The sequence below is a fragment of the Cloeon dipterum genome, chromosome 1 (assembly GCF_949628265.1).
Source record: "Cloeon dipterum chromosome 1, ieCloDipt1.1, whole genome shotgun sequence".
Classification (NCBI taxonomy): domain Eukaryota; kingdom Metazoa; phylum Arthropoda; class Insecta; order Ephemeroptera; family Baetidae; genus Cloeon; species Cloeon dipterum.
Window position 1 is genome coordinate 1,689,189 of NC_088786.1, and position 27,020 is coordinate 1,716,208.

General features: G+C 40.4%; 2 protein-coding genes across 2 annotated transcripts; one reads left to right on the forward strand and one right to left on the reverse strand.

Annotated features, from left to right (window-relative positions):
• The first annotated feature begins 5,292 nt into the window (after positions 1-5,292).
• On the forward strand, positions 5,293-8,929 carry Faa (fumarylacetoacetase). The gene is made up of 9 exons (XM_065480034.1): positions 5,293-5,469; positions 5,582-5,692; positions 6,002-6,123; positions 6,180-6,324; positions 6,380-6,626; positions 7,628-7,834; positions 7,896-8,044; positions 8,103-8,220; positions 8,692-8,929. Exons 1-9 carry the CDS (start codon positions 5,386-5,388, stop codon positions 8,769-8,771), a joined length of 1,263 nt encoding a protein of 420 aa, XP_065336106.1. The 5' UTR covers positions 5,293-5,385; the 3' UTR covers positions 8,772-8,929.
• Positions 8,926-26,666, reverse strand: Gad1 (glutamate decarboxylase). Its single transcript, XM_065480021.1, has 10 exons — positions 26,530-26,666; positions 22,198-22,434; positions 16,453-16,769; positions 16,314-16,393; positions 15,176-15,347; positions 15,042-15,109; positions 13,363-13,441; positions 13,158-13,307; positions 12,900-13,097; positions 8,926-12,402 (listed from the first exon to the last, which is right to left on the reverse strand). The coding sequence occupies exons 1-10, from the start codon at positions 26,576-26,578 to the stop codon at positions 12,229-12,231; spliced, it is 1,524 nt and encodes a 507-aa protein (XP_065336093.1). The 5' UTR covers positions 26,579-26,666; the 3' UTR covers positions 8,926-12,228.
• Positions 26,667-27,020: the final 354 nt, after the last annotated feature.

Below are 27,020 nucleotides of genomic sequence, written 5' to 3' on the forward strand. Positions count from 1 at the left end.
ATCCAGATTGTAACAGCTTTCTGAATTTGAAAAGAATTGTATGATCTAGCACTCTTTATAGCAGAATTATAAAGCAAAATGCTTTGAACCCTTATGTAATTCGTCGTTATATTTTAATTTTTTGTTTAAATAAAATTTTTTGTCAATCTCGACAAAAATTTCACTTTACTTTTACAGACATAGAAAATTTCCAAATTCGAGATTTTAACGTCAGTAACTCGAAAACCGCTAATAACGGTCAAGTTTTCCTTTGGCAAATTTTAATCTTATTTTATTAAAACTCTGTATGAATAAGGTAACAGAAAAATTAATTTTTATTTGTATTCTCCGTGTAAGCTAAAAGCATGATTAATCCTTTTACACCATACTTGGATACATCCATTCCATGAAGGGTTTTCATAAATTTAGGTGCTGCAAAATCGCAGCTACTGTAAACAGCATGATGTGATGAAATGCAGGAGGCAGCAGATTATAATGAATAGGGGTCAATATGCGGGTATTGTTTGTGGACCCTTGAGTTCCTGAACAAGAGTCTGGTTGTAATGAAATTTTAAATAAAAATGCTGCATGGCGGTTGATTTATTTAGCTCTTTTATAGCTGCATGATTTCAAATTTTGACAGTGGATGGGCGCTGTTGCCAAAAACTAACATAATCAAAATCGGATTTTTTTTAAATATTTGCCAAATCACATGAAAATTTAAATTAGTTTTGTGATAAAATCAAATGTCAGTTAACGCATCACTGAAAATTGTTAACAATAATAAAATCACCCCGTTCGAACCACGCCTTATGCGTCAATGAGTATTGAGAATTTGTTTAGTTTAGTTTTAGCTTTTTATTTTGATTAAGTCAATATTTACAGGGGTGACTTATTAAAATACGTCAATTTTAGAATTGTGTCTTGCGGAGTATTGAAGTATTTTTAGACCTGTAAATGGTTAGGCGATCGAGAGCAGAGTTGGGACTCTCCGCCGAGATGTGGACCAAGACGGATGCTTCGCCCACTCACTCGTCTAATCTGAAAGTTGGACTTGGACGACAAATTAAATGGTATCATTTCTAAAAGAGGAAATCTTTATGTACCCTCTAAATGACCTCATCTAAAGCAACCAGGGTTTTAGTATAATCAATAGTGTTCTGGAGGCACCGGCATCAAAGTCAGTAAGGGATTACATTATTTTTTGTAGAGTAAAAAAATTGGAAAAGATTTAATGACCTCCATTTGTGCAAAGCAAACAGAGTGTAAATTTTGTTAGAAAAAACTGAATCAAACGTTTTCGCTGAGCCTTCTGAGGTTGCGAGCCCACTCAGATATTTAAAATTCCCCACAGAGAAGTACGGCAATTACTTGTTTAAAGGACCCCCATTTTCACCAATATTAATACGAAAATAATCGGTGTGGAAGAAACTCTGTCTGTTCTAATAGAATTGTTGCACTCTTACAACAAATTATTCAAAATGGCGATTAATTCAGGCCGCCTTACACAAACAAAAAATTAAAGACCCCCTGAAGTGAAAGATTGACGCCATTTTAATTTAATAAAATTATTTTAGACTAATTTTGTTTGAAAATATTGTAAAAATAAAATGGTGTCAATTATCGTTCAATTCAGGGGGCCTTTAAACAATTTCCAACATTGGAGAAAAATGGATTGTACAAATCCTGCGAGGCAATCCTTGTGTGCGTGTTGAGTTTTGCAGAGGTAGCAGACACCTTTACCTGACAGTATTAGAGAGAGAAAAGCAAAAGTCTAATGCTGCCCGGTAAGATGGATGCACACTCCGACCGTCGATTGCCTGCCTCCGAAGCAGACGGGCGTCCGGCACTGAATGCGGCGACCGCGGACGCAGCAGGGCCGTCTCGGGGCCGCCCGGGGAGGGGTGCGGGTCAAAGGGCCCCCCGCGAACCCTGGACCTGCGATAAAGAGTGAACTGGCGCGGCCAGAGGCCGGGGCCACATCTTCACGGTGACCCGATGCCTGCCAGCAGACACAAACTGATTTCACAACTCACATCTCGGCCTTTTTTGCAGCCTCCGTGATTGATGCTTTTTAATGAGGGCGGAGGGAGTTTTTTTTCCTCTAGACTCGTCGGTTTCATTATCGCCGTCCTTCTTCTCTCGAGGGTTGCCTGCGATAACGAATTCGAACGTGCGCTTGGCTTGAAACTTTCCTTCGCTTTAATGGTACCTGCAGGAAATGAAATGAATAAATTAGTCTGTAATGACCAGAGCACGTGATTGTAAAATGGAACTCGACGCAAACCCAGCTGGGTTTTTTCTGCCTAATCATTATTCATAATTCACACTAAACTGAAATCCTCAGCGCTAAAAATTTCGGAAAATGATGAATGCTGGTGCGTGTCATTTTACCACTGATGAGTGGGAGTAATTCTTCTAGAGAGGTGTCTACTTACAATATTTATGTGCTAACTGTTGCTCGGCTTGCTTCGCTTTCAAGAGGAAAAAAACTCGGCAGCAAAAAGCGGGAGTGCACGTGTGTCGAGAGCAACGCGTGCTCGAATTCACTGAACACGAGAGACGAGAGCTCGTCCACCAACTATGTGAGCAGTTTAGTGATAAAATCATAGAGGCGGAAGTGAGCTGGCTTCGAACGAAATGAATTGGTATTTCAACAACTGATGCTTTGTCGAAATAAAAAAAAATGTTAACGAAATGCTGGTCGCTTTTGTTGTTATCAAACAAGTTGAGCTGCAAGTGGGAAGGAAACTTTGGCAAAAACGCATAATAGATAAAGAATAAAAAAACGTGTAGCGCGGAAGTAATTAACTTTTTATCTTCGTTCAGACCTGTTGGTGGGCAGTTTGATAGTTTCTTTCGATGGGCAAGACAAAGTCCAATTTTCTGACTTTTTGGTAGTTGTTTTTGGCAATACTAACAATTTTAAAATAATGTAGTTCGATTTTAGAGCGTCCAGGTAAGGTTACGTAATATAATTCTGGCAGTGGCATGAGGATCATAATGATGTTTATTGCTTAAATTGGGCCCCGATTTGACCGAAAAAAACATTCAGACAACCCTGAATTTCCCACATTTGCGGATTTTACGGTCACTTGAATTTTTGAGTTTTCTCCTAATCGGTTCAGAAATTTGGAAACCGTTGAACTTGTCTTGTCATAAGGAACAAATTTTCTGTTGATCTCAAAGTGGTGGTTCACTAAAATATAGTTTTGGAAATACAATTCTAATTTGAAAATTTGTATAATTTTGGTAGTGTCGTCGTGTCATATTGCGCAAAGAAATTAGGTATGATGATTCAAAATCTGGAATGTTTTTGCCTTATTTTTTAATAGGAGAAATAGAAACTACAAAATTGGTGCTATTTCGGGTTTTTAATCTTTTAAGGTTAACACGCCCCCGAAAATCAGATTTTCAACAACCGTACACCGCTAGACTCATCTCAATCTCCCCTAGATGGCTGAAGTAGTCTAACGGTATCAACCCTCAACCCCCTTTTTCTACCCTAAAAAACCAAAAATGTAAAATCATAAAATTAATATAAAATGTTGTTTTATTCCTTTTTAATGATAGCAGAAATAAATTAAAAACGAGCAGGGACCGGGAGCGACGCTAGATGATTCAGTTATCTTGAGATTTCATCACCAAAATGATTTTTTTGTGTTGCTTTTACTCTTAAATAATACAAAACAACTAAATATATCACAGCAATGACTAGTTGGGAATAGAAAGGGTAAGAAAAAGCACCATTTCTGGAGAACGACGTAACAATGGGCCCAAACTAAAAATCAGTCAATACAAAAATTTAAAACCAGATAAATTTAGTTTTTACTTTCCTAAAAAATGGGAATTATAATTTGTTTTATTCAAAACCCATGGTATCGACCAGTATTAGCCATTTTTGTTTTGATTGGGACAAAGCTGCACGTTTTTTTTAATGAATATTCACATCATCGCAAAAAGATTTATTTAGTAATACCAGATAGATCATTTTGGTATTACCGCAAAGGCTTAAATAAATACGATGGTGCACGACTTTGTAGGCTGCACGGCGGTCGACTGGGATTAGCATGAATTAAATTTAAATGCGAATTGAAAAGCAGTCGGCGTCCGCGACACATTATACGAAATAATAATACAAACACAGAGAGGACAAACGAGAGCAAGGCAGAGATAAAAGCCGTGTCGTGCAATGGAATTATATCTTTTTGTGCGCACGGTCTCTGTGTCTGGATGGTACACATATCGTACACATATGAAAACGCCGCTCTGGAGCGAGTGTGTAGTGTATGCATTGCGTCACCAGCGCGGCGGCTGGCTATCAATATCATTGCACACACATGCTGGCCACTCTTGTGCTGCAGACGTGGACACATCCTAAACTCATTATAATCAGCGCCGGCGACTAGGGGCGTATTTATCGCCCAAACAGCATATATTTAAGAGTAAAAATCGACCAAATTTTTTGACACGAGCTCTCCCTCGACTTACGTGTATATGGCGCCAATTAATAAAAAAATGATGACTCACGAGTTTTTCAAGTCCGCGGCCTTTAGATAATAAAACAAGATGAGCCGCCGTTAAATTTGAAACGCATTTTTCTTAAGTCGGGACAAGAATATCGTTAAGAAGCAGTGCGGTTGCTTTAAAATAGCCGGTGAGCAAGAGCGAAAGTGCAGTGCGGCAATAAAATCGCTGGCATTAGTAAAGGGCAAAACATCACTGCAAAGGTGAACAAGTGGGCTGATTTAAATTTCAAATTTCAAAACTGGCATGACGTGTCACGGGAAATAACATTATCAGGGTAAGAGGCTCGTTGGGTACACTTACGTTGGCTGCGGAGTTTCCTCGTTCGGCCGCTGCCCAAAGCAGTTTTCAGTATTCAGATTAATTAGCCCGCTGGAATCATGTGTTCGGCTAATGACGATAAAATAACACACATCGTACACTATCCTCTCTGCCTTTGGCTCGGATTAAATATTAATTGTAACGCCATCTCTGCAGTGCCAACGCAATACAGCAGAACAGCCCGCCACACACGTTTGAATCTTCAACTAAATCTAGCAAAAATACCAAAAATACCGCCTGAGGTCCAGATAACCGGTTATTTTGAACTTAAAATGGATATTTTCTAAGCATTCGCTACGTTTTTTCAGGCCAAAATTAGAATTAAATTACTGAAATGAGAGTTTTCTGGTAAAATATTAATGTTCTGCTGGAATTCCTGATAAAGTACTCTCCATAACCGGTGTTTCTTTTATACCGGTTTTGCCAGTCCCCCTTCCAATCGAATAGTCCAGCGGCAAGTGCATGGGATTGTTGTTGTTACTGCTGCTGTTCTTTCTCGTTTTTATCTCTTCACCTGCACAACTACCTGAAGAAGATCTGACCAATCTTCCGGATAAAATGAAGTCTTTCATTTCCTACCGCTCCGACTGCGAATTTCCCATCGAGAACCTGCCTTACGGAGTGTTTTCCACCGACACGAACGTAAGTTCGACGCTTTGGTGCACCTTTTGTCACTTTTTGTTTAAAAATCCTCAAATTGACGCCGGCGTTTCAAGGTCAGCAAGGTGTAATTAAACGTGCCTCTCATTTCCAGCCAACTCCCCGAATCGGTGTTGCCATCGGCGACCAGGTTTTGGACTTGACTGTCGTGAAGCATTTATTTAATGGGCCTCTACTCAGTGACCGGCAGGCAGTTTTCGACCAGGTAATATGTACTACTACATATGTGTGTAGCTCTCGAGTCGCAGCTCCTGAACCAATAGGAGTGTCAAGGGCACCTTGGGGCAGGTAGAAAAGTCAGAAGGGATTACATACATACGACACTTTTTATGCCTTTCAGTGTTGCGGAGACAAATAAAAGGCGAAAGAGAATATATTAGCATAGGTGCTTAAAGCCGTAAATTATAATTAGCACAATTTAGTATTCCTTATGTGAGCGAAAGAATTCATTTAATTTCCAATACCGCTTGGTTTTTTAATAAGACGCATTAAAACCCACACATTTTTATTCCAGCCAACCCTGAATGATTTTATGGCTCTGGGTCATCTTGCTTGGGCAGAGGCAAGAGCTGTTTTGCAAAGAATTTTATCAGCTGACGACCAGACTTTGCAAGGGGATGCATCGCTACAGGATAGGTATTGTACATTATTTCTAATAAAAAACCAAATTTTATCGAAACCGCGGTTTCTAGGGCGTTTGTGCCTCTGTCCTCGGTGAAAATGCACCTTCCTTCAAACATCGGAGACTACACAGATTTCTACTCTTCCATCCACCACGCGACTAACGTGGGCATAATGTTCAGAGGGAAGGAAAATGCTCTCATGCCCAATTGGCAAGTAGTAGTGCTCCCGGTTTAGAAAAAAAGCCAACTAATCAATTGGTTTCAGGAAGCACCTGCCCGTTGGCTACCACGGCCGCGCCTCTTCCATCGTGATATCAGGAACCCCAGTTCGCCGACCACTCGGCCAGACTGTACCTGTCGAGGGACAGCCTCCAGTGTTTGGCCCCTGCCGTTTGCTCGACTTTGAGCTGGAAGTGGGTTTCTTTGTCGGGCCAGGAAACGAATTGGGACAACCCATCCCGGCTGAAAAAGCTCACGAACACATCTTTGGCTTCGTCCTTGTCAATGATTGGAGCGGTAATTATGATTAATATATATATATATATATATATATATATATATATATATATATATATATATATATATATATATTTATTTAAAGAAACACCAATGGTGTACAACAGATATAGACATGCATAAATATTACAGTACACTAGCACGCATGAGAGTCAATGGGATCTTCTTGCATTCCAAAAAGTGGTAGAACTTCACATATTCATCACAGTATACACATTTGCAATCGAAACCGGCCTTACAATGATATTTCTTGTTAGTACAGTAAACATAATGATAATCGTGACAGGCGTGCCTGGTGAAAACATGTCTATTTAGAAAACAGGCATTTTTCCAGCCCGGATCGCCCATTGCAGGGGTGCCATAGAAATCCCCATCGATCTGGGAGAGCTTGAAAAGTCTATTAATAATAAAGTTATTGTAAGCAGCAGTTTCTGAGAGTGAGAATTTCTTAAGAAGATCATCAACAAAAAAGTCAGTGTCAGCAAGCTCATATGCTAGTCTAGATTTCATAAATTTTGACAGTGCTAAGGCTTTTTTGAGAAAACGAGATTTTGCAGATTCTAACTTATTTAAGTCTGTTAAGGTAAGATATGGCCAGATTGCCTGTATGCCGTAACTAGCGATTGGTGCTATGGCTAAATTAAAAAGCTTTAATGCTGTACTGACAGATGATTTGGAGAGAGATTTTAATTTTGATGTAGCGAAAATAGCGGCTCTTACTTTCCTATCCACATGTTTAGAGAAAGAGAGACCTGAGGATTGAAATGTGACACCCAAATATGTAAACTCTGTAACAAAATCAATTTTTTCATCATTTATAGAAAAAGTGTCACTCTTCTTTAGTCTGCCTTTGCCCTTGTTCCTGAATTTTTAAATTTTACATTTGGCCAGATTTAATTTTAAGTTACGTTATTATGATTAATGATCGTATTTTTTTAATCATGAAAAAACACATTTAGCTAGTCAGTTAAATTTCATTGTAATTAAATTCAAACTTGCAGCTCGTGACATTCAAAAGTGGGAATATGTTCCTCTGGGTCCGTTCCTGGCCAAGAATTTCGCCACCACGATTTCGCCTTGGGTTGTTACCACCCTGGCTCTCTCCCAGTTCACCGTTCCAAACTTTCCACAGGACCCTGAGCCTCTGAGTTACCTGAAGCATAGTGACCCTTTCAATTTTGACATTAAACTCGAAGTAGATATCAAACGTAAGCAAAACCATTTTGCTTGTTTCGCAACCCATTTTATGCCGCAACTTTTCTAACGCAGCCCCTGACGCTGCTCTTCCTAGCACAATTGTGCGCTCAAACTACAAGTACTTGTACTGGACAGCAAAGCAGCAGCTGGCCCATCACACGGTCACAGGCTGCAATTTACGGCCGGGAGACATGTTGGCATCAGGCACCATCAGCGGAGAGGTAAAACTGACCGAATGTCTTCCGCTCAAAAATGAAAACTCACTATCTCGTCCTTCAGGAGCCAGACTCGTTTGGATCAATGCTGGAACTGAGCTGGAAGGGCACCAAACAGGTGCAGCTAATTGGAGGCAGCACTAGGAAATTCATCCAGGATGGAGATGAAGTCATTTTAAGAGGTGCGTCAATTCATTTTACAGAAAGATTCAGATTCAGAAATATTTTATTTTGTAAAGTCGAAATTATTTACATTTTAAATTTCCGAAACGTCTGAAGTACTATCTTAAAATTAGGAAAAGCTGAAAATTTCCCAGTTTAAATTTTTGAGGAATGCTAATCAATTCTACGGTAAAATCACGATTTATTTTACAATTTAGGGATATTTTTCTCAAAATTCGCACACCATTGGATAGATCGCGATGAGAGGAATTGATATTAAGCAAAACTTTGATTGATTTTTTCGAGAAATGTGGCAAAATCTGAAATCGAACTGTTCCTTGGTCCTGATATCATATTTGTTGCTAAATTTCACAAAAATGAACTAATAATAATAGTCAACAATGCAGAATGTTCTTAATTGTTGGCCTGTAAGGCTCTGCGTTAAATATATGCATTAAAACCCATTTTACATTTTGTTTTCTGAATTTTAGGTTTTTGCCAAGGCGATGGCTTCAAGATAGGATTTGGATCGTGCGCTGGAAAGGTTCTCCCTGCACTCCCTGGAGTTTAAAAAGGAATTCCATTGTTCTTTGGTGATAGTCGGTGTGTGGTGCGCAATGGTGGTGCTTCAATCAAAATGAGATATACATATATTTTCAGATCTGAATATTTTTGCATTTTTACAAACTCAAATTATTTTTGCTATCAATAAAAAGCAGTGAAACTGAATTTTAATTTTGTTTTATTCACGTCAGCAGCAATATAGTTTACACATGATGTCAGACTTTCTAACAAGTGGTACAGTGTGGTTTATTGTTTGCCTACACGGTTAGGTCTAAGCTTTAACATCCTTACAGTATATTCAACCAACTCTGGTGAGTATTAAATAATTTCCTTCTCATCTCCCTGTGAGTTGTTCAACAAAAAAATGGTAAAGTTGAAAAGACTGTGCTAATACACGTGCAAAATTGGTGCGTTTGGGTTGCTGGAGAGTGCAATATTTGTGGTCAAGACACGTTAAGATCAACTAAATTGGTGCATTTGTGATGGAAATGTGCGCATGCATGTGTTTAGTTTGTGCAGAGTGCATTAAATAAAAGGTGCAGTTTTTAAATGAACAGTGCAATTTAAAACGTGCGGTTTTGTGCTCAGTGCAGGGGTGTTAAAATTGCGAGTGCGGTGCGTTTGAAAGGAAATTTGAAAGTGCAGGTCGTGAATATTGTTGTTGCTTGTTTAATTTTGACTTTTGAGCGTTGTGCTGGAAGTTTGCATGCCAATATTTCACACAGTAAACACATAACAATGAGCAATCTGTCAGAATTATTTTTAAAACCGCCTGAGATAGGATGATCGTGTGTGAGTGTGTATGACTAGAATAAATCAGAGGGTGAAATTGCTACCTAACTTTTGACATTTGGCCTTCGTCGTACTTGTTTCCAACTTGTCCGCTTTTTACAAAGTCTTTATACATTTTTGTAGTCGACTGCGATTTTTCCTAAGGATCTACAGCCACTTTTCGCTTTTATGAGTATTTTTTACACCGATTTTTGTTTTATATTTTTTGCAACACTTTCAACAACTATTGTTTTCGTTAACAAGGTGTGATTCTCGACATCGATTCAGTTTGTGTTTCGATCGCCTCATCTTGCTTCTTAATTGGCGCCGACCTGTTACAGCAATTTTTGTTCGGCATTTTTCTATGCGCATGCGGTACACTAATAACACATAACTTTATTAACTAGTATATTTACAAACAGCAATTTTCACACATTGTAAGCCGCGTGAAATTCCCTCAGCTGTTTCCACTTTTCAGTAAACGTTGTGTTTCGAAAACACAATATTTTCCAAAAGATGAACACGCTAAAGTGAATTTCAGACCACGCTTACTCATTTTTTTAATTGAATTTCATGGAAGACATTTGTGTTTTGTTGTTTTTTCATTGCTTGCAAGATTCAGTTCTTTAAACCAGAGATCGAAGGAAATCAGAAAAAAATAAACGAAACCCCTTCTCGACTAGAACTTTTGCTAAAATTCTACTAACTGCGCGGAACACTGACACTGCGCCCAATTCAGACACGATTGTGCTGGCTGTGCAGAGTTCCGAAGTCGCGGCGTTTGAAGCCAAGACCGTTTTTCAATCACTATCGTGTCATTAGTGTAGAGCCGAGCGGCTCTACCTTAATACTCGGAAAAGAAAAAATGTTAAGAAGATATGGATATGCTGGTATTTTAATAGAATTTTGGCCGATTCGCGTGTTTATATCTATAAAATAATGATTTTTCTTAATTACTTATATCTCTTGCGTTATCACAGCAAATACATTTATGTAATTCATCTAAGAGGCAGTGTTATCTTTAAAGTTCATTTACGCACTTAACCCGAAGAATTTCGAGCCGCAAACGAATCAAGACGACTAGCAGGATTTCACCCGGCTGAATTATTGAACGGTGTCGGTCTTGAAAAGTCGCGGCCGAAGCACTCACTCGCATTCACTCGACATGACGGAAACACAAGCCGTGGTATGAGAGAGCAATCAAAGTAAACACTCGCACTTGATTCCATGGGACTACCAAGAGTTGCTTTTTTTTCAAACAAAAACGGCCGGTCGATGTGCGGTAGCGGATTATTTATTTGGGAGTCGCGACGGCAATCAACCAATCTATCAATCGAACTGTGTTTGTCCGTTGCCTTTCTCATATACAGCTTGGCTTTTCCTAGGTAAGTTTGTTTTACATATCCAAGATATTGTCAGTACAGCAGTGTGGGTGCATTTTTTGACTTTAGGTCAAAATTCGCGAATACATGCTAACGAGAAAATAATTTTCTTGCGTCTTCGGAAGGTTCACAAGAATGTTTGCTTTATATTTGGCGCTTTTTTAAAATTATCAAGTCCCAAATCGCCTGGACGTGGGATAACAATATAGTGTGATTTTAAATTATTCAAATGATACACACTGGATCGATGTGAAAGATACTCTCGCGTTTAAAAAGAAAGCTACCTCATACCTTACTTGGGGACGTCTACCTAATCGCCAAAGGCTTTCTCGCAGCTTTCTTTCAACAAATTTTGGTAATGCAGGAAAACCGAATTTAAAACGGATCTGAATCGGAACAAAAAGTGATTTTTCACTTCACAACCTTATCCCCTGTCTATGGCCGCCCCGTTGCGAGCGACTTTTATTGCAATTCTACACTATTTCATCATATGAATGAATGCTTCAAAATATGAGTACAACTGAATATAGTCGAGCCTTAACATTAGGCTTGTTTAGAAACTTCCGGAAGTTATAATATATTATTTCTATTACGAGTTAAGTGACGCCACTCTGGGAATGGCGCGAAATCATTCCGTCCTGAAGGTTGTTCATTTTGGGTTCAAATTTAAAAATAATCAAAATCGAAAAGTAATCTCTCACGCGGGCATACTAGTTGATTTAAATCTCATTCGACTCTTTTTTTAAAGATGCCTCATGATAAAAACAAAATTTAACCTCTCTGGAAAACTGTTTAAATATTATAACACCTATATCGAAACAGCTAATTTCTGCTTACACCTGACATAGAGTATAATCTTATATTTTTCTGTGCAGTGTGTGTTTTAAAGTAGATTTCAGAATACACGCAATTAATTTGCTGACGCGCCTCAGCAATCAACACGCTATTTTAATCTCTCGACTTCAATGATATCATCTCTAGAATAATCAACATCTCTTGCGTTTTGTGTGTATGTATATATAGAATGCTACTTCTTCAACTTTGCATAACACGTCTCTATGTTTCATATATATGTGTTTCTCTCAAATATCATACCCCTAACCGGAGGGTGACATCTTACGACTCAAAAAATAACACGTTATTATATTTTCACGTTACATTTCCAACTCAGGACGAAATCAGTTATATACTTATCATGTATTTCCTCGCTCTAATATTTCGTGATTTCATTTTAAGGCAACCTAACGTCATCAACATTTTCGTTCGCGAACTGAGAATTTGTTGCAAATTAAGGGTAGCGATTGATGCAGCTTACAAATCGTGCCCTAGCCGGTCGAACTCGGCCAACAGGAAGTCGACGTCCTCCTTTCTGCAGGCGCCGTTCGAGATGATGTTGCGGAAGAAGTTGGGGCGGCGGTCGTCTGGCTGATAGCCCACCATGATGGTGCCCTCCTGCATCATGCGCCCCTTCAGGATGGGGCAGATCTGCAACCAAACAAATTTTATTAAGCATGGCTCAGATGAGATCGTTTGGTCCAATTTCTCAACCTAATTAAACGAAATTAGTTTGGAATATGGGTGGAGGATAAAAATGTGCAAAATGTAGTAGAGTAACACCAATTTGCCAAAACATTCTTAGGAGTGTCAAAAAAAAAATGGGAGATATTTAGCAAAAGGTGGTTAATTTACTCTCAAATAGCTCAACGGGCTGGTAGGAGGCGCCACCTGCTGGTTTTCGCACCTTTCTAGCGGTTTTAGGGGCGTTTCAATAAAAGACGAAACGATGGCCACGATTGGGCCGCTCGGGACCTGGTGAGCTCATGGCCCACGGAATGTGCTGAGCAGCAGAGAGGTTAAAAAACAGCTTTCAAGACACCGGAATTGCCTCGAACTAACGAAGTCAAGAGCAAAAAAGCGAGAAGGTGGTGGAATAGGACGCATTAAACGTTTTCATATTTATAAACTAGTATAAGAAAAATCACCTTTCCAAGAATCTGTTCCCGCTCTGGACCGTGAGGCATGTTGCGCAGACGGGTTGGAATGTACCAAAAGCTGACGTTGACACACTCTGGTTCCGGCAGGCATAGGTAGAACTTGTCCGGCATCTGCTTCATCCTTTCCACCATGTACTCGGACAAACCCATCAGATGGTCCATCAACGTCTCGAAGCCATCGTTTCCCTGAAATTTGAATTAGCCCTGAGCAGATGATTGGGATTTTTTGTCGGGGAATAGACGTGCCTTTGAACGCCACTGCAGCCACAACTTGAAAATGTCGTTGTGTCGGCCGCACTGGATCACCTTGTCTCCGGTATCGTAGCTCACGTCGTACAACTTGTCCGGCATGAACAGGTAGTCGGCACTCATTTGGTTACAGCTCAGCAGCAGTCCCTATACACAAGTTGGAATTTATTCACAGGCGCAGGTTGCATGCAAATGGTTAAACCTCGTCTTTGAAGTGAATAGTCGAGCACTGCAACAAGGCTCCCATCAGTTTATGCGGATTCCAAGTGACAGAGTCGGCCCTGCAAGCACAAATTCACTCTCTGAACAACCAAAGCGACAGTAAATCTAGACTGATCCGACAATTAGCGACCGCGCTGCTTTTGTATGCAGCGCAGGGCTCAGATGCAAGCTGCAAATATTGCGGCGTAATTAATTAAACTACAGTGTCGGGCCACGTGCGCCTCTCGGATAATAATTATTCTCCCTCTGCAAAGCCATCAAGTGCATTCGCCGGTGATTTATCGTCGCGAGCGCGCGTGTAATAAAATGCAGCCAGCCGTCAGGGGTGTTTTTCTTTTTAAAGCTGCATTATGCGCGCCCTTTATTGATTCGGGGGAGGCAAGCGCGTGCATTTTAACACTTTGAATTTCGTCTGCCTTGCACAGGGAATCAATATGGTCCGCAGGATTAGCCTTGCCTGCGAATCGATAATGGAGAGAAAGCGGATTAGAATAAGTAAGTCAGTCCTCACCGCTAATGGATTATTCTGCGGCACGAGGCCACTTTCACCCTTCGAGGAGGAGCGGTTCAAACTTCAGTCACTGCCACGTTAACATACCAAAATTCGCTTTTTGTGTGTTTCGTTTTGGAAAAAAACGGGTTTATATTAATTTAGGGCCTTGATGAAGCACACGAACTTGTCAAGATTTTTCAATTGAAATTAAATGCCCCTTCCATGGTGTGTAATTTTTCGGAAAATTAAAATAAATAAATTTAATTGCTGCCTTTTTCGAGAAAAACGATGAAAAGCTTAAGTATAGCTGAAAATATTTATTTTTATCCCAGTACTATTCTGATTTTTTGGTATGTTGTTAGGCTGGTATAAAGGTGTAGAATTTATAAAGTTTGCCGCAAAATTAATTGCAGTTTTTCCGGAAATCGGGGTGCAATCTGGAGAGACGGGACTCTCAGAGAATATCTCGAATTTAATTATGCTAGAACATTGAATTTTGTGCCAAGAGATGACTTTTAAGAAAGCTTAAAACGTTCAAGGTGGAACAAAATGTAGCTCAAACATGCCTAGAAAATTTCAAAATGAAATTTATTTTAATTTTCGAGTTTTGGAAGGATGAAGGTATACAAAGTTCTGGAGAAAAAAAATTGCACGACAGTTTGATTGTGGCCGGTGGGTACCCCTAACAATGAGGCCAGAAATGACCATTAGAACAGGTAAGAAATCAAATCCTGGCGTCAGAGTAGCCCTCGAACAATCAAAATCATTCAATTTGCACTGATTGTGAGGGTTTCTGTGTTGATTTGATATGTGTCGACCGAGTTGTGAGATTTCAGAATATCCAATTTACAAAGATCTGGTTATTTTTAGTTTAGAGTAACACATATTTTAATATTAAAAAGGGAATTTTGAACATCTTTCACCGGGCACAAACAAATTTTCCTATTCCAGAATTTACGTATTCCATCATTGTCATGATTAAATTCTCCATTTTGTCAGAAAGCAGGGTAGAAGAAAAGAGGCGCCTGCGCTGGCGCCATCGCTAATAGGAGGAGCCACCGCGGTGGTCGTCAAGGGATGGAATTTGTGGCGGGGTGCAAAATTCAATTGCCGCGGAATGCCAGGCGGGGGAGAGAAAGCGCGCACTTTATGAGTTTACGGCCTACCTTTCTACGCCGGTGAATCGAGGGTGACGGTATTTTTTGGACAGCAGCAGACCTCCACCCCAGGCAGCCTGAAACATAAAATGAGGCGCCGCTTTTATTGCAATTTTTATTTAGAAAAGGGTCGGCACGCCTACGTCAATGTGCAGCCAGCAGTTGTATTTTTCGCAAATGTCGGCGATGTCATTAATCGGATCGAAAGCTCCGAGCACTGTCGTTCCTGAAGTTGCGTTCACGAAGAAAGGAATGTGACCCTTGGACTTGCGTTCCACAATCAGCCGCTCCAGTTCTGATGGAATCATGCGGCCTCTGCAAAGGAGAATTCATCGAACTCAAATAACAAACTTGGCACAGGATGGAAAAGAGTCGTCACCGAGTTCCTTTTCGGTTTACTCTAAATTCAGGATGTTAAATTTGATTTTGAGCAGGATGAATTCCCATGTCCAAAAATAAATAACAAAAGATATGCACCGGAGTTATCAAATTAAGGCCACACAACTATGAAAATTGCTAAGTTTATCAAACGAGCTATTTTGAACTGTAAATGTATTTTTTAGTGCAGATCTTGAACAGAGAAAAACACGAGATATTATTTTGATAGGTGCATTGTCTCTGATTTTGATGAGATTTGTTTGTGGATCTAAGGTCAGCTCTAAAATTGCCTACTTTACAGGGGCTCAAAGTTTACTAATTTTTAAAAATGTGATTTTTCAGGGAATTTCAACTATAGCTAGAGTAAAGATAATTTGATAAATAGAGTGTCTTAAATGATATAAATTAAATGTCCAACAACTTTGCAACGTTGACAAACGTAGTAGGTCAAAGGCAAAGGTCACTAAAATTTGACCTAAGATTTAAAAAAAAAAAATCCTGCATGTCGAAGAGAACAAAAATTAATATTTTTGAGATAGCTAAAATGTGCCTAATTTAATAAGAAAAATATTGGAAAAATTTGTGACACATCCGTATTTTTAAGAAATTTGACTTAGAATTTTGAAAAACGTGTTTTCTTACCCTAAAATTAAACTTTGATTGCGAGTACACTAGTTTCACTCATTTTCAGTCACATTTTGTAACTGACGAATCATGAGTTGTTTAGGGGGTTGAAATCCTCCCTCACCACAATGGATGAGTTCCGGTTAATTATTAAATTGTCTCCCCGAGTTAAAAAATTGTATAATATCTGAATGAGCCCCCTTAATTTTTCAGCAAAAAATTCTTCTAATTTAAAAACTCCTTTTCCAATTTTCTCGTTTGATATTAGATATTACTCACCGTTCATCGGACGGCACTTCGACGCAGTTGTCGGTTCCGAGGCCGCAGACGGACGCGCAGCTCTTGACGGAGTAGTGGCACTGCAGAAACAAAAACTAATTGGAACCGGAAAGTAGCGATTAGAAGGTGCTTTTCAGACCTGGTCAGAGGTGAACATGACCAGTTGGCCCGGCACGCTGGTGAGTCCCTTCTCCTTGTACTGCGGGAACATCTTGTGCCGGGCCGCGAGGAACGCGTACAGATTGGAGATGGAGCCGCCGGGAGCGAGGATGCTGTCTCCTCCTTTCCACCCGATGATTTGACGCATGCGTTCCAGCACCACGTACTCCATCAGGATGAACACGGGCGCAATCTCGTAGGTGAACATGTTGGTGTTGGCCGTCGCCGTCAACCACTCGCCAGCCATCGAGATCAGGTCCAGCCCGCAGGACAACTGGTTGAAGAAGCGAGGGTGACCTAGAGCAGAGATTTTTCCGTAAATTATCTGTCCCGAATGGCTGCAATTAATTATAATTTGATTCCCGATAGAAAACGGAGAAAATTAAGTTATTTTAGTTTTTTCTATTTCTTTATTTACTCTAGGAGCGTTGACTAGTACTTTAAAGTAGAGCTTTACACTTTAACAGGCAAAAAATTAAGAACATTTTGCATTGTTGACTATGCAGAAAATAATAGGTCATTGAGTTTCTTGTTTCGGAAATTTAGCAACAGTTTATCTCAAAAATTAGGACCAAGGAACTGGTAAATTTAAGATTTTGTCAGATATTTTGCTTGATTTTGATCCCCCTTGTCGCAATCTATCCAATGGTGTGCGAATTTTTGTGCAAAAATGAGAAATTATTTCCTAATTTTTGAAATAGATCGTGGTTATGTATAGTAAAATAGTGCTCGCCGCTTGATGGGACCATTTTCTCGAAAATTTAAACATAAACCTGGGAAATGTTGAGTTTTTCCTCATTTTCGGATCGAATTTCACAAATTTTTTTAAAGCTATTTGTACTCTTAAGAGACCAATTTGACTTCCACATTGCCAATATTTTAGTTAGGTAAGCTTAGCTTGAATGCTGTAATTTTGACAGGACTACTAATTTTTTAATAATTTGCAATATAATATAAAATATAAAATAACATGTTTACTCATAAAAATATTTTAATTAAGAACTAAATGTAATATTTTATTTGAAATACTGCCAACTATTTTAATATTTTAAATTTTTTTAGTACAATTTCCCTAAATTGCGAAACAAATCTTGGTCTTACAGGATAAAGACAACGCTTAATAAGCATGAAAACTTTTGAGACGATTTTCATCAAACTGAAAACGACAGTTTTGGAAATTATTTGGTTTTTCCTAATTTTTAGATAACAATTTCAAGTATATTTAAAAAGGTTCAATTAAAAAAGAAAACAAAATTTCTGCAAAATAAGTGAGAAACTGAACGTGAGTTAAAAATAAAATCAAAATATCGAGCGTATATCTTTTGCATATTATGTTGCATGGCGCCAGTTAAAAAAAATTCAATTCAATTCGTTAATCAATTTTGAATAGGTCAAAACTAAACTAAAAGGTTATCCTTGAAAATGAAACGAGGAGAATTTTATGAATTGAATAATATATATTTTGGTATAAACGTAAGACCATTATTCATATAAAAACGTTTCTGTGAAAGCTATTCGCTCGTGCAAAATTTGAGCAAATGCCGTTCCACTTGGAGAATTACACACAAAGAGAAGAATTTAGATCATTTTTCTTGCGTACTTTTTATGAATGATGAAATGGAATTTGCAGCTCACAAAAGGGGAATTTTGCTCAGGGGGATTTGTGTCAGAACTATCCCACATGAATCGTCGAAATTTTGGATTCACAAAAATGTTTTAATTTGCGTGACAGTGATTGAAAATAGTTTTCATTTGGAGCCACATGTTTTGGAATTTAATTAAATGCACACAGCTGCTATCGCGTGATCAATCTGTCGGCTGTATCGGAAGGGAAAATATGTGTGTTTGCCGCGAGGGTCCGACGAATTGCGGGGCGCTCCCCCGGCGAATGCCCATGCAGCATCTGCGGATTCCGTTCCGCCAAGTTAGCACTGTTGTAATATACAACTAAACTCAGACCGAGAGAAAAAGAAAAGGATTTGAAGCAAAAACAGCACCCGCAGCTAAACAAACAGAGATAGACCGCGAGATTTGCATATTGCACGCGTCGCGATTCGATTTTATCCGCAAGTGACAAAGGCAAGCAAGGGGTGCATTCAATTTGGGCCGCCGCCTCCCCCTGCCCATCCGCTGGCTAATCTGAGATAGCAAATTCAATTAATATTCACTCTTCTTATCGTCCGAGTTACAGGCCACAACTCAGGCCTGCGGCAACGAATATTTTATTTCCTGCTCTTTAGCGCCTATTCACACTTGTAATTGAATTTTCGCAGACGCGTATGCACCCAATTTCCCCTGCACGTGTCACACAGCCCCGCGCTCGCACTGATGAGAGCCTATTCTGTTTTTGAATTTATGTGTAAAAACAGAAAACTATATATTTCCCTCTGCCGCGAAAGCGCACACGCAATTCCCCCTGCGGTGCAATGATATTCTATTTTGTTCTAGTTTTGATGAACAAATAATCAGTGCTCGTCGTTTCTTTCTCCCCGCGTGCGTTATTCTCCCCTTAATCGAAAAGAAGGAATAAAAGGACTTGGCAAGTTTAGTGTGGCACCGAGAGTGAGTAAAAAGAAAAGCCGCTCTTTATAGCGGGCGGGCAAAGGGATCAGTGCACCCCTCTCGGCGCGCGCGCGCCGGAAATGCAACTCGGATGGCTGCGGCCGAGGGCTGACTTGAAATATGTTATTGTTTTTCGCTGCTGACATTCAATTACAGTATTAAATTGTGCGTAATCCGCCGTTGGAGACTCTTCAGAGACGCAGGGGACGCGAGAGGTTATTTACACGTCACTGGCGCGGCTAATCGCACAAAATGAGCCGCATCTTTGTTGCCAATTATTCACGCCACCAACGAGAACTTGCTGCATTTTTTATTCCCCTTGTATTTTTGTTTGCTGGCCAACAAGTATGAACATTTTGCATTGTTAACAGTTTAGCTCTACAATGTGCAATAATAAAATCCAGTTAGATTTTACATTTTTTGAAAATTAAATGTTTTTCGCTTCATTTTTATCCCTCTCGTTGCGATTTATCCAACGGTGTGCGAATTATGCGGAAAAATTCCCTTTATTGTGAATTAGATCGTCGTTTTACAGTAGAGAAACAAGTGCTTAACGCTTGATTAGCCGATTTTAAAAAAAATTAAACGGAAGCCTGGGAAATTTTTAGCTTTATACTCATTTTTTTATAGAATGTATTTCACAATTTTGTGTAAAGAGTACAATTGGACAAAATATCTTTCAATGCTACAATTGCAAAACCTAACAGTAGACTAGACAGAGGAACTGTTAAACATATTTGCAATTATGGATGGACTATATGTATTAATTTTTAAATTATTTGGCTCGCATTGTTAAGGCACTCTCAGGAGTGTCAAAGCAATGAGAGGTATTTGAGCAGTTCGGAGATCTAATACTGGCTACCCAATGTCAGAAATGGCAAAAAGTGGTTAGTTTAGTGACTCGAAATGCTCAAATTGCTCAACGGGCTGGGACTCGCTACTTGCTGGTTTGCACCTTTCCAGCATGCGTGATTTGGCTTCACGGGACGAATGTCTAGCGTTTCAATGCAGTCCTCGGTGCGGAGGCAAGTGGCCCTTGAGTGGGCTGGGTCCCTGTGCGGCCTGGTGCGCCCATGTTATCCGTTCGCGGTGTTATTGGGACCCGGGTTTCAGCATTCGTGCTAGTGCAGTGCGCGCCCTTCCCGGTCCTCCGGTCCTCGGACAGGGATAAAAAAGAGCAAAAAAAAATTTGCAATAAAATATAAAGATTTATAAAGTACTGTGTTTATTCGTGAAAATAATTTAATAAAGAACAAATTATAATATTTTATTTGAATTATTGCAAATAATTTAAAAATGTTAAACTTTTTTATCTCTACAACAAATATTTAAAAATTATGCATGTTTTTAAATTTCAAAGTAACAATACTGTTAAATTAGTTTAAACAGGAGCTAAAAATGAGTAGTAAAACAATCGGTTTCTCGTTTTCTGTGGACACTGTTCGCAAGGAGGGTTGATTTTTCTGTCCCGAGCAAGTACAGAGCAATGCGAGGAAGAGTGGTGCAGAGTTGGAAAATGCGGGTGAATGCGAGCGCCGTCAAAAGCAGCTGTTCTCCCCCAGCACGGCAGACTGGCTCTGCCGCTTGGCTGCCCTGGGTAACTGCTGGCGCCGCAAGTGTAGCAGAAAATTGTCCGATATTGCAGATTACAATCGGGGCCGAGCGATATTTGATGCTCGAACCAAGAGCTAGAAGAGCCCCCGAAATAGAGAGAGGAATTCAAATTAAAATTGCCATGTTCCTTCTGCAAACCTTTGCATATTTGAAAAGAGACATGAGTTTCTGACTAAATTTGAAATAATAAAATCAATTTTAACAATTTTAAATTGCTAAATATTGTTTTCTCTTCCTGTCTTTCACATATTTCTTTTCCATACTGATTTTTTTGTTCAATTAATCAAAACTACAACTACCTTCTCAATCTCCCTCCGCAACTTTCGGTTACTATAAAATTTTAAAACGCTTCATAAACAAAAACCATGACACTTCAGAATGTTGTTGCGATTTATTCCGATTTCGTGGGGCCGCATTTAAAAAGCCTTTCAGCACGCGGTTGAGGCCCATCGTGCCGGAATAAAAGCGCATTTTCCGAATGTCAGCCGAATGTGACATGGGCAAGCTTTTAATGCACAGCAGATAGAGCAAAAGTGGCGTGTTGCGAGAGCAAATCCGGGCTTAGCTGAAGGGAAGCATGTGGAGATGGATGCACGCAGTCAGATTGTAATTCCCATGGAACGCAAGCGGATTACAACACAGGCCAACAACTGAATCATCGTCAAACACGATAATTGCGCCCCTTGTTCTTAATTAGACGTTTGAGAGGCTGAGCAAACAAGGAAATTTCGGTAATAAGACAGTTCTTTTTTCTAATTTCATATATAGAGTTTCGTGGCAAAAACCTTTATTTAATCTCCTATTAAAAGTATAGAGCTTTACAGGCCAACAGCTAAGAACATTTTGCATTTTTGACAATGGCAAGTAGCTCATTTATTTATGGTTTGTGACATTTAGCTCTAAAATCAGGACCAAGGAAAAATTAAATTTCAGATCTTGCTCATTTTTATAAAAAAAATCGCTGAATTTGGATCCCTCTCTCGGTGTGCGATTTTTGAGGGGAAAATTTCCTAAATTGTGAATAAATCGTTGTTTTACAGTAGGGAGACTTGATAAGTCGATGTTCTCAAAATTATTTAGCATAATTCTCATTTATAGTAAAGGCAAAAATTATTTTGAAATGGCATCAGCGCTAGAAATCAGGATTATCATTTTTTGGCACAATATTTTTGTAGACAGAAAGGATTTTGTACTTTGCCAGCCACACGAGACAGTGTGTGCCGTGGGCAACTGTATCGCGCGCGCGTCAGGGGAAATATGAATAGCGTCCTCTCGGCTGCATCAGCGCTGCATTGTTGTGGCGTTGACGTGCGGCGGGCGAGATTGAGTTATGAGCCGCGATAATAGCCACTCTTCACCCCCGAGCCCCGCAAAAAGGAAGCCACGCGCCTTTTGAAACCCGATTGCGAGATACGTGCAGTGCTGGCAAACCTTGTTACAGCAGCCGCGCAATTTCCTGCTGCCTTTGAAGTGTCTTTGATTGCGGAAGAAGGCACGATTCACTGGTCAAACCGAAGCGCAAGGGAAACAGAAACAATCAATCTCGTACCTGTTTTCACTTGGTTCTTCAAGGTGACGTGGCAGTCGTCGAGCAGCTGCTGCAGATCGACCGGGCCGTCGGCCAAATCCAGGTCCAGCGAAGCCCTCATGTCCTCAGGAAACTTGAAGTGGAGCACCTTCTCGTTGCGATCGCTCGTGTCCCGCACGAAATCGGTCAGGATCTCATTCAGTTTGGAAAGGAAAATGCGCGTGTTTTCCTCTCCGTTCGGGTTCACCGGGAGCAAGTCTGCAAGCAAAAATCCGACGTCACGTATTATATTTCCGAGGGAAACACGCAGCGTGTTTATCTATGAGCTAGCTGGCGTTGACACCCTCTCCTCGAGCGTAAAACACATTACGCTCTCGAGGGATGTTGCGAGTGCTCCAGATAAGGGCTGTTTGCGCAGCCTGCTCCTGGCGTTACTTTGCATCAGCGGCCGAAACACTGAGTGAGTGCGAAAAAGTGCCGCACCAGATAACCCTGCCATTCATTTTTTCTTTGCCGTCTGCCAAGCGTCAGTTGCAAACATTTTTACTTTTTTTTCAAACCTGATAAAATGTAAGTAAAATAGAGAATTCCTAAACAAATAACGGAAAAATTTCATAGAGGTAAAAAATCTTAAAGACCGTATTTGACGAAATTCCCGAGCACCCCAATCGATTCTTGAGGGTCGAATTAGGTAAAGTGGATATTTTTTCCCACCAAAAAGTTGAGCTTGACGTGCGTAGCACAAGCATAACTTTTTTACCACCAAAACTGAATGCGAGAAGTGCTCATGCGTCAGCGCTGGCTGGTCTCTCTGCAAGTGCTCAAACCAGCTCTGACGCATGCGCAGTTCTCGCATTCATATTGTTTTGGCGGGAAAAAAAGTTCTGCTGGTGTTACGCACGTCATGCTTCACTTTTTGGTCGAAAAATATCCATTTTACCTAATTTGAACCTCAAGAATCAATTGGGGTGCTCAGGAATTTCGTTAAATAGAAGAAGAGAGAAATTAAATTACTAAATTTTGTTTTCCCTTTTAGAATCAATTTTCTCACATGAGAAGGAATGGAAATTTTTGTAAGAGGAAACTATAATGGACCGAAATTGCTGCTGTACAGTACAAGAGCGTGTCATTTAATCTTAATTTTTAAAATTTATAGATTTCTTAGTCTCCAATTCCCATTGTAAAATAAATTCAAATAAATAGTTTTTCAAATACCATGTTTTCTGACTGCAAAAGAGAATTTCGCCGCAGGCGTAGCGCTTTTTAGCATCCGAACAGCGGGCGAAAGTCGATGGGGTATGCCATGGAACAACATATCCGCATTCCTGCCATTCCTCGACTGTGTTCTTTAATTAAAAAGCCACCGAGTATGCAGCATGGCAAGGGGAGCGATGTAATATTGCATTTCCTCGGCGCTGGGGGCGGCTAAACGGGCATAAATGAGTTGGAATTGGCCCCTCAGCGTCTTTTGGCACAGATGTGTTTTGTCATGAGAGGGGAGAGTTTTGATTACTGCTTTTCATAACAATAAGCGCCAAACGCGCATTGTTGGCCGAGCAGACACGTCTCTCACTCTCTCATTTTTAGACTTGAATTTGTTCCAACTACATGTTTGGATCAATTTTCGAAGGCAGATGAAACTAGAATTTTTTTAATAATTTTTCGTGTTTCTGCAGAAAATTTGCAACCAGAGAAATGTCAAATTGAAGAATGAACGTGTTAAACTCTTGTGCAGCTTTAAGAAAGGCTCATTTGCATTTGAGAGGAAACAAAGCAAATTGATTCAATTATCGATTGGCAGCAAAGTGGAAAAGGATACACCTCTGGCTGCAAGTGCACAGACCCACCGCTGCGAGTGTTGTGTAAATAAGGTTTATCCGCCAAGTGGCTTTAGTGCGCTGCAATTCATTATTCTGATGATGGGGGAGCGGAGGGCTCTGGGATCTCGTTTTGTCCCGGGACACAGCTGTGAATTATTGACACTGGCGCGAGCTGCCACTCTGATTTGAAAAATACAAACTGCGCTGGGGGAGAATGAACAAGGTGCAAGAATAGAGCTTCCTTATTGCTCTCCAGAGATTTCAAAACCAAAAGGCTCATATAAAACAAACATGAATTAGAATATGAAAATAAGATCATCTGTTTTTTCGGGAAATAGTCGACTATTTTTAGACTGTTGTTTGATAGTTTGATGCGAAATAGACATAATTTTAGCCCCATTAACACGTTTTCGGCTCAATTTTGCATACATGTCTTTTTCTTGACGAGCAGGGATGCTCCAAAAGCAAGCAAAAATAAAAACTCACGATTTGAAATAGACATTGTAGAGCTAAATTATACAATATCCTTTACTGGGAGGCACTCAAGCCAAAAGTTATTTTAACTGTTCCCTCAATCAACCGTTATTGTGAATAAAAAGTGAAAAAATAAAAGTGCAGAAGATTGCAAAAAAAAATAACAAAAATTGAAGATATTGCCAAAAATTTTAAAAATGCAATATTTAACCTTTTCCGTTAAAGTTGGGATTAGTGTTGAAGGGGTGGTTAGGGAGACGTTTTAAGGGACTTCTGAACTGGGACCCACCCAACCCACTGAAAACGGTAAAAAAGAATAAAGCTAATTTTTTTCTTTGCAGGAAAAATTCCTTAAAAATTAAAATAGTTTTATGGATAAGCGCACACAACTTCTAGCATACAATTTTGCTTTTCTCTGAAGACCAAAGAGAATATGAAATTCTTTTGCACCGAGAATTCATATAGAAGGAACAAGTAGGCGGACGTTTTCATTTCTGCGCGCCGAGATAAAAGTTTGTAGGAGAGAAAAGCGGGCGGGCGGGCGGGCGTCTGTGGGGAGTTTTGCTTGCAGCGTCGGATTCGCACACTAATCCTGATCATCTATCTTTTTTTACCCGCCGGCCAAATCCATCTGCGTCTCATCTCTATCCACTGCATTTCGGGGCTTTATTTTATAAAGAGAACGCCGGGAATGAGAGATAGGGAGAAAATGTTCCACGTGATTTTCGAAAAAATATTCGCTCAGAGCGAGAAAGAGAGACGTGAGTCGGGACAATCTGCGAAATTGCACGGCGGAAACGGAGCGTGCGGCGGGAGCTCGACAAAAATATAAAGAGTTTAGCCATGCAAAAGTAATAGCGAGACTTTTTTCTCATTTTTGCTCTTTCTTCTCGCCATTGTTTCCGACTCGACCGCCTTTGAGGGTGAAAAATTAAAAGAAGGAAAAAGACGCGTTCGATTGTTCTGCTGGCGAAGTGCAGCAATGGGACGCTTTTTTAATAGCCGCGGGGTTGTCTGATGGGGTTGGAGGGGTGGAGATAAGATGATTTTAATGTTTGCTGCACATCACACGGTTCAGTGCGCGGGGATGCATTGTGACAGAGATGAGGGCACCCCCGGCGGGGCGAACACCTTTCGCAACCCCCGCGCGTGCCACTCACGATTACTCGCGGTCCGCTGGCCTGATTGCATTCTAATCCTTGCCGAGGGATCGAGCCGCTTCCCATCGCATCGGCCTGCTAATAGCGCCACTCTCAGATTAATTCGCCTTCCGCTCTCGCTTTCTCCTCGTGATTGATTGTGTTTTGCATTTTAATCTCGGCCGCTTTTGTCGCAGCAAAATCAATTTCCGAGTCCTCCGTTTTTCTCTGGTATTCGAACGCGTCCGACTCTTTTTTTCTCATTGGAAAATTTTAATCGGAAGTTTGGCTCGGCTAAGAAGGCGGATGCGGCGCAATAAGAGGTAAACGACAAGAGCGCAAATGTGAAAGATCAACCCGTCGCTTCCTGCGAACACCAAAATGGCTGCTGTTTGCGTCACCCAATTGATCGAGCGACCCCTTTTTGGCGAGACCCTCATTCAGGCGGTGGCGCCGCCCTGGTGGTGACCCAAAAGCGGAATTACGCCTTATAAAACCAATTGACTCTAAAATAATATAAACTTATGAATATAGACTCGTGCTTTTTTTCTAATTATAAACGTTAGAGTTCAAACTCTAGATATTTTCTTATTTGTAATTTAAATTGAAATTTGACCAATTTTTAAACCATGTAGTATGCAACGTGTGGGAGAGCGGAGTGGAGCGGTCTGCCTAACCAAATATTCTGCAGGCGCGCTCGAGAGGGCGGCGTTGTTCCCACAACGTGACCTCGAAACGACCTTACCCCCATCACAATCAATAATTCAATTGTCTTCTGAACAAAACTTGTTCAGCACAATTGAGTTGCGATTAAGAAACATTTTCAAGCTTCGTTTTTTTTTACCAATTATGAAACCCCCCAAACTTTTGTTAGGAAATGCCAAAATTGTCTGAAAATGATCAGTGATGTTTGTTGTTACCTTTGAAATGTAGTTTTCCGACGTTGGCTGGCAGTTTGTAGTCGCTCATTTTGTCTAAGTTGGGGTTGAGCGAGTGGAGAGACGAGTGTTGGCCCGGCGGGTGCGAGTCAGGTTCTGGTGGCACCTAGCTGGGCGGAATTGGTGCACCAGCATCCGAGTCGGGGGCGGAGTCGCGCACCACTGACGTCATTGCGACCCCCACAGTGACGTCAAACCCAATTTGCGTGGGTGCTAGATTTGGGCAAAATGGTGCTCCGCGTTTTATGCGAGCCACGCGATATGGCCATTTTGGTCATGGTCTGCTCCACTTTCGCAAGGCCCTTCCAGCGTTCGCCTAATGACTTGCTCCATCTTCCAGTTCCACTTTTTTTCTTTATCATAGAGGCAAAGTGCGTAGTGCGTAGTATCTCTCGTCTTGATTTACGAGCTTATATAGCAATGAAATGGTTTATGCGTAGCTCCGAAGTTCATATAATTTATTTGACGTTTAT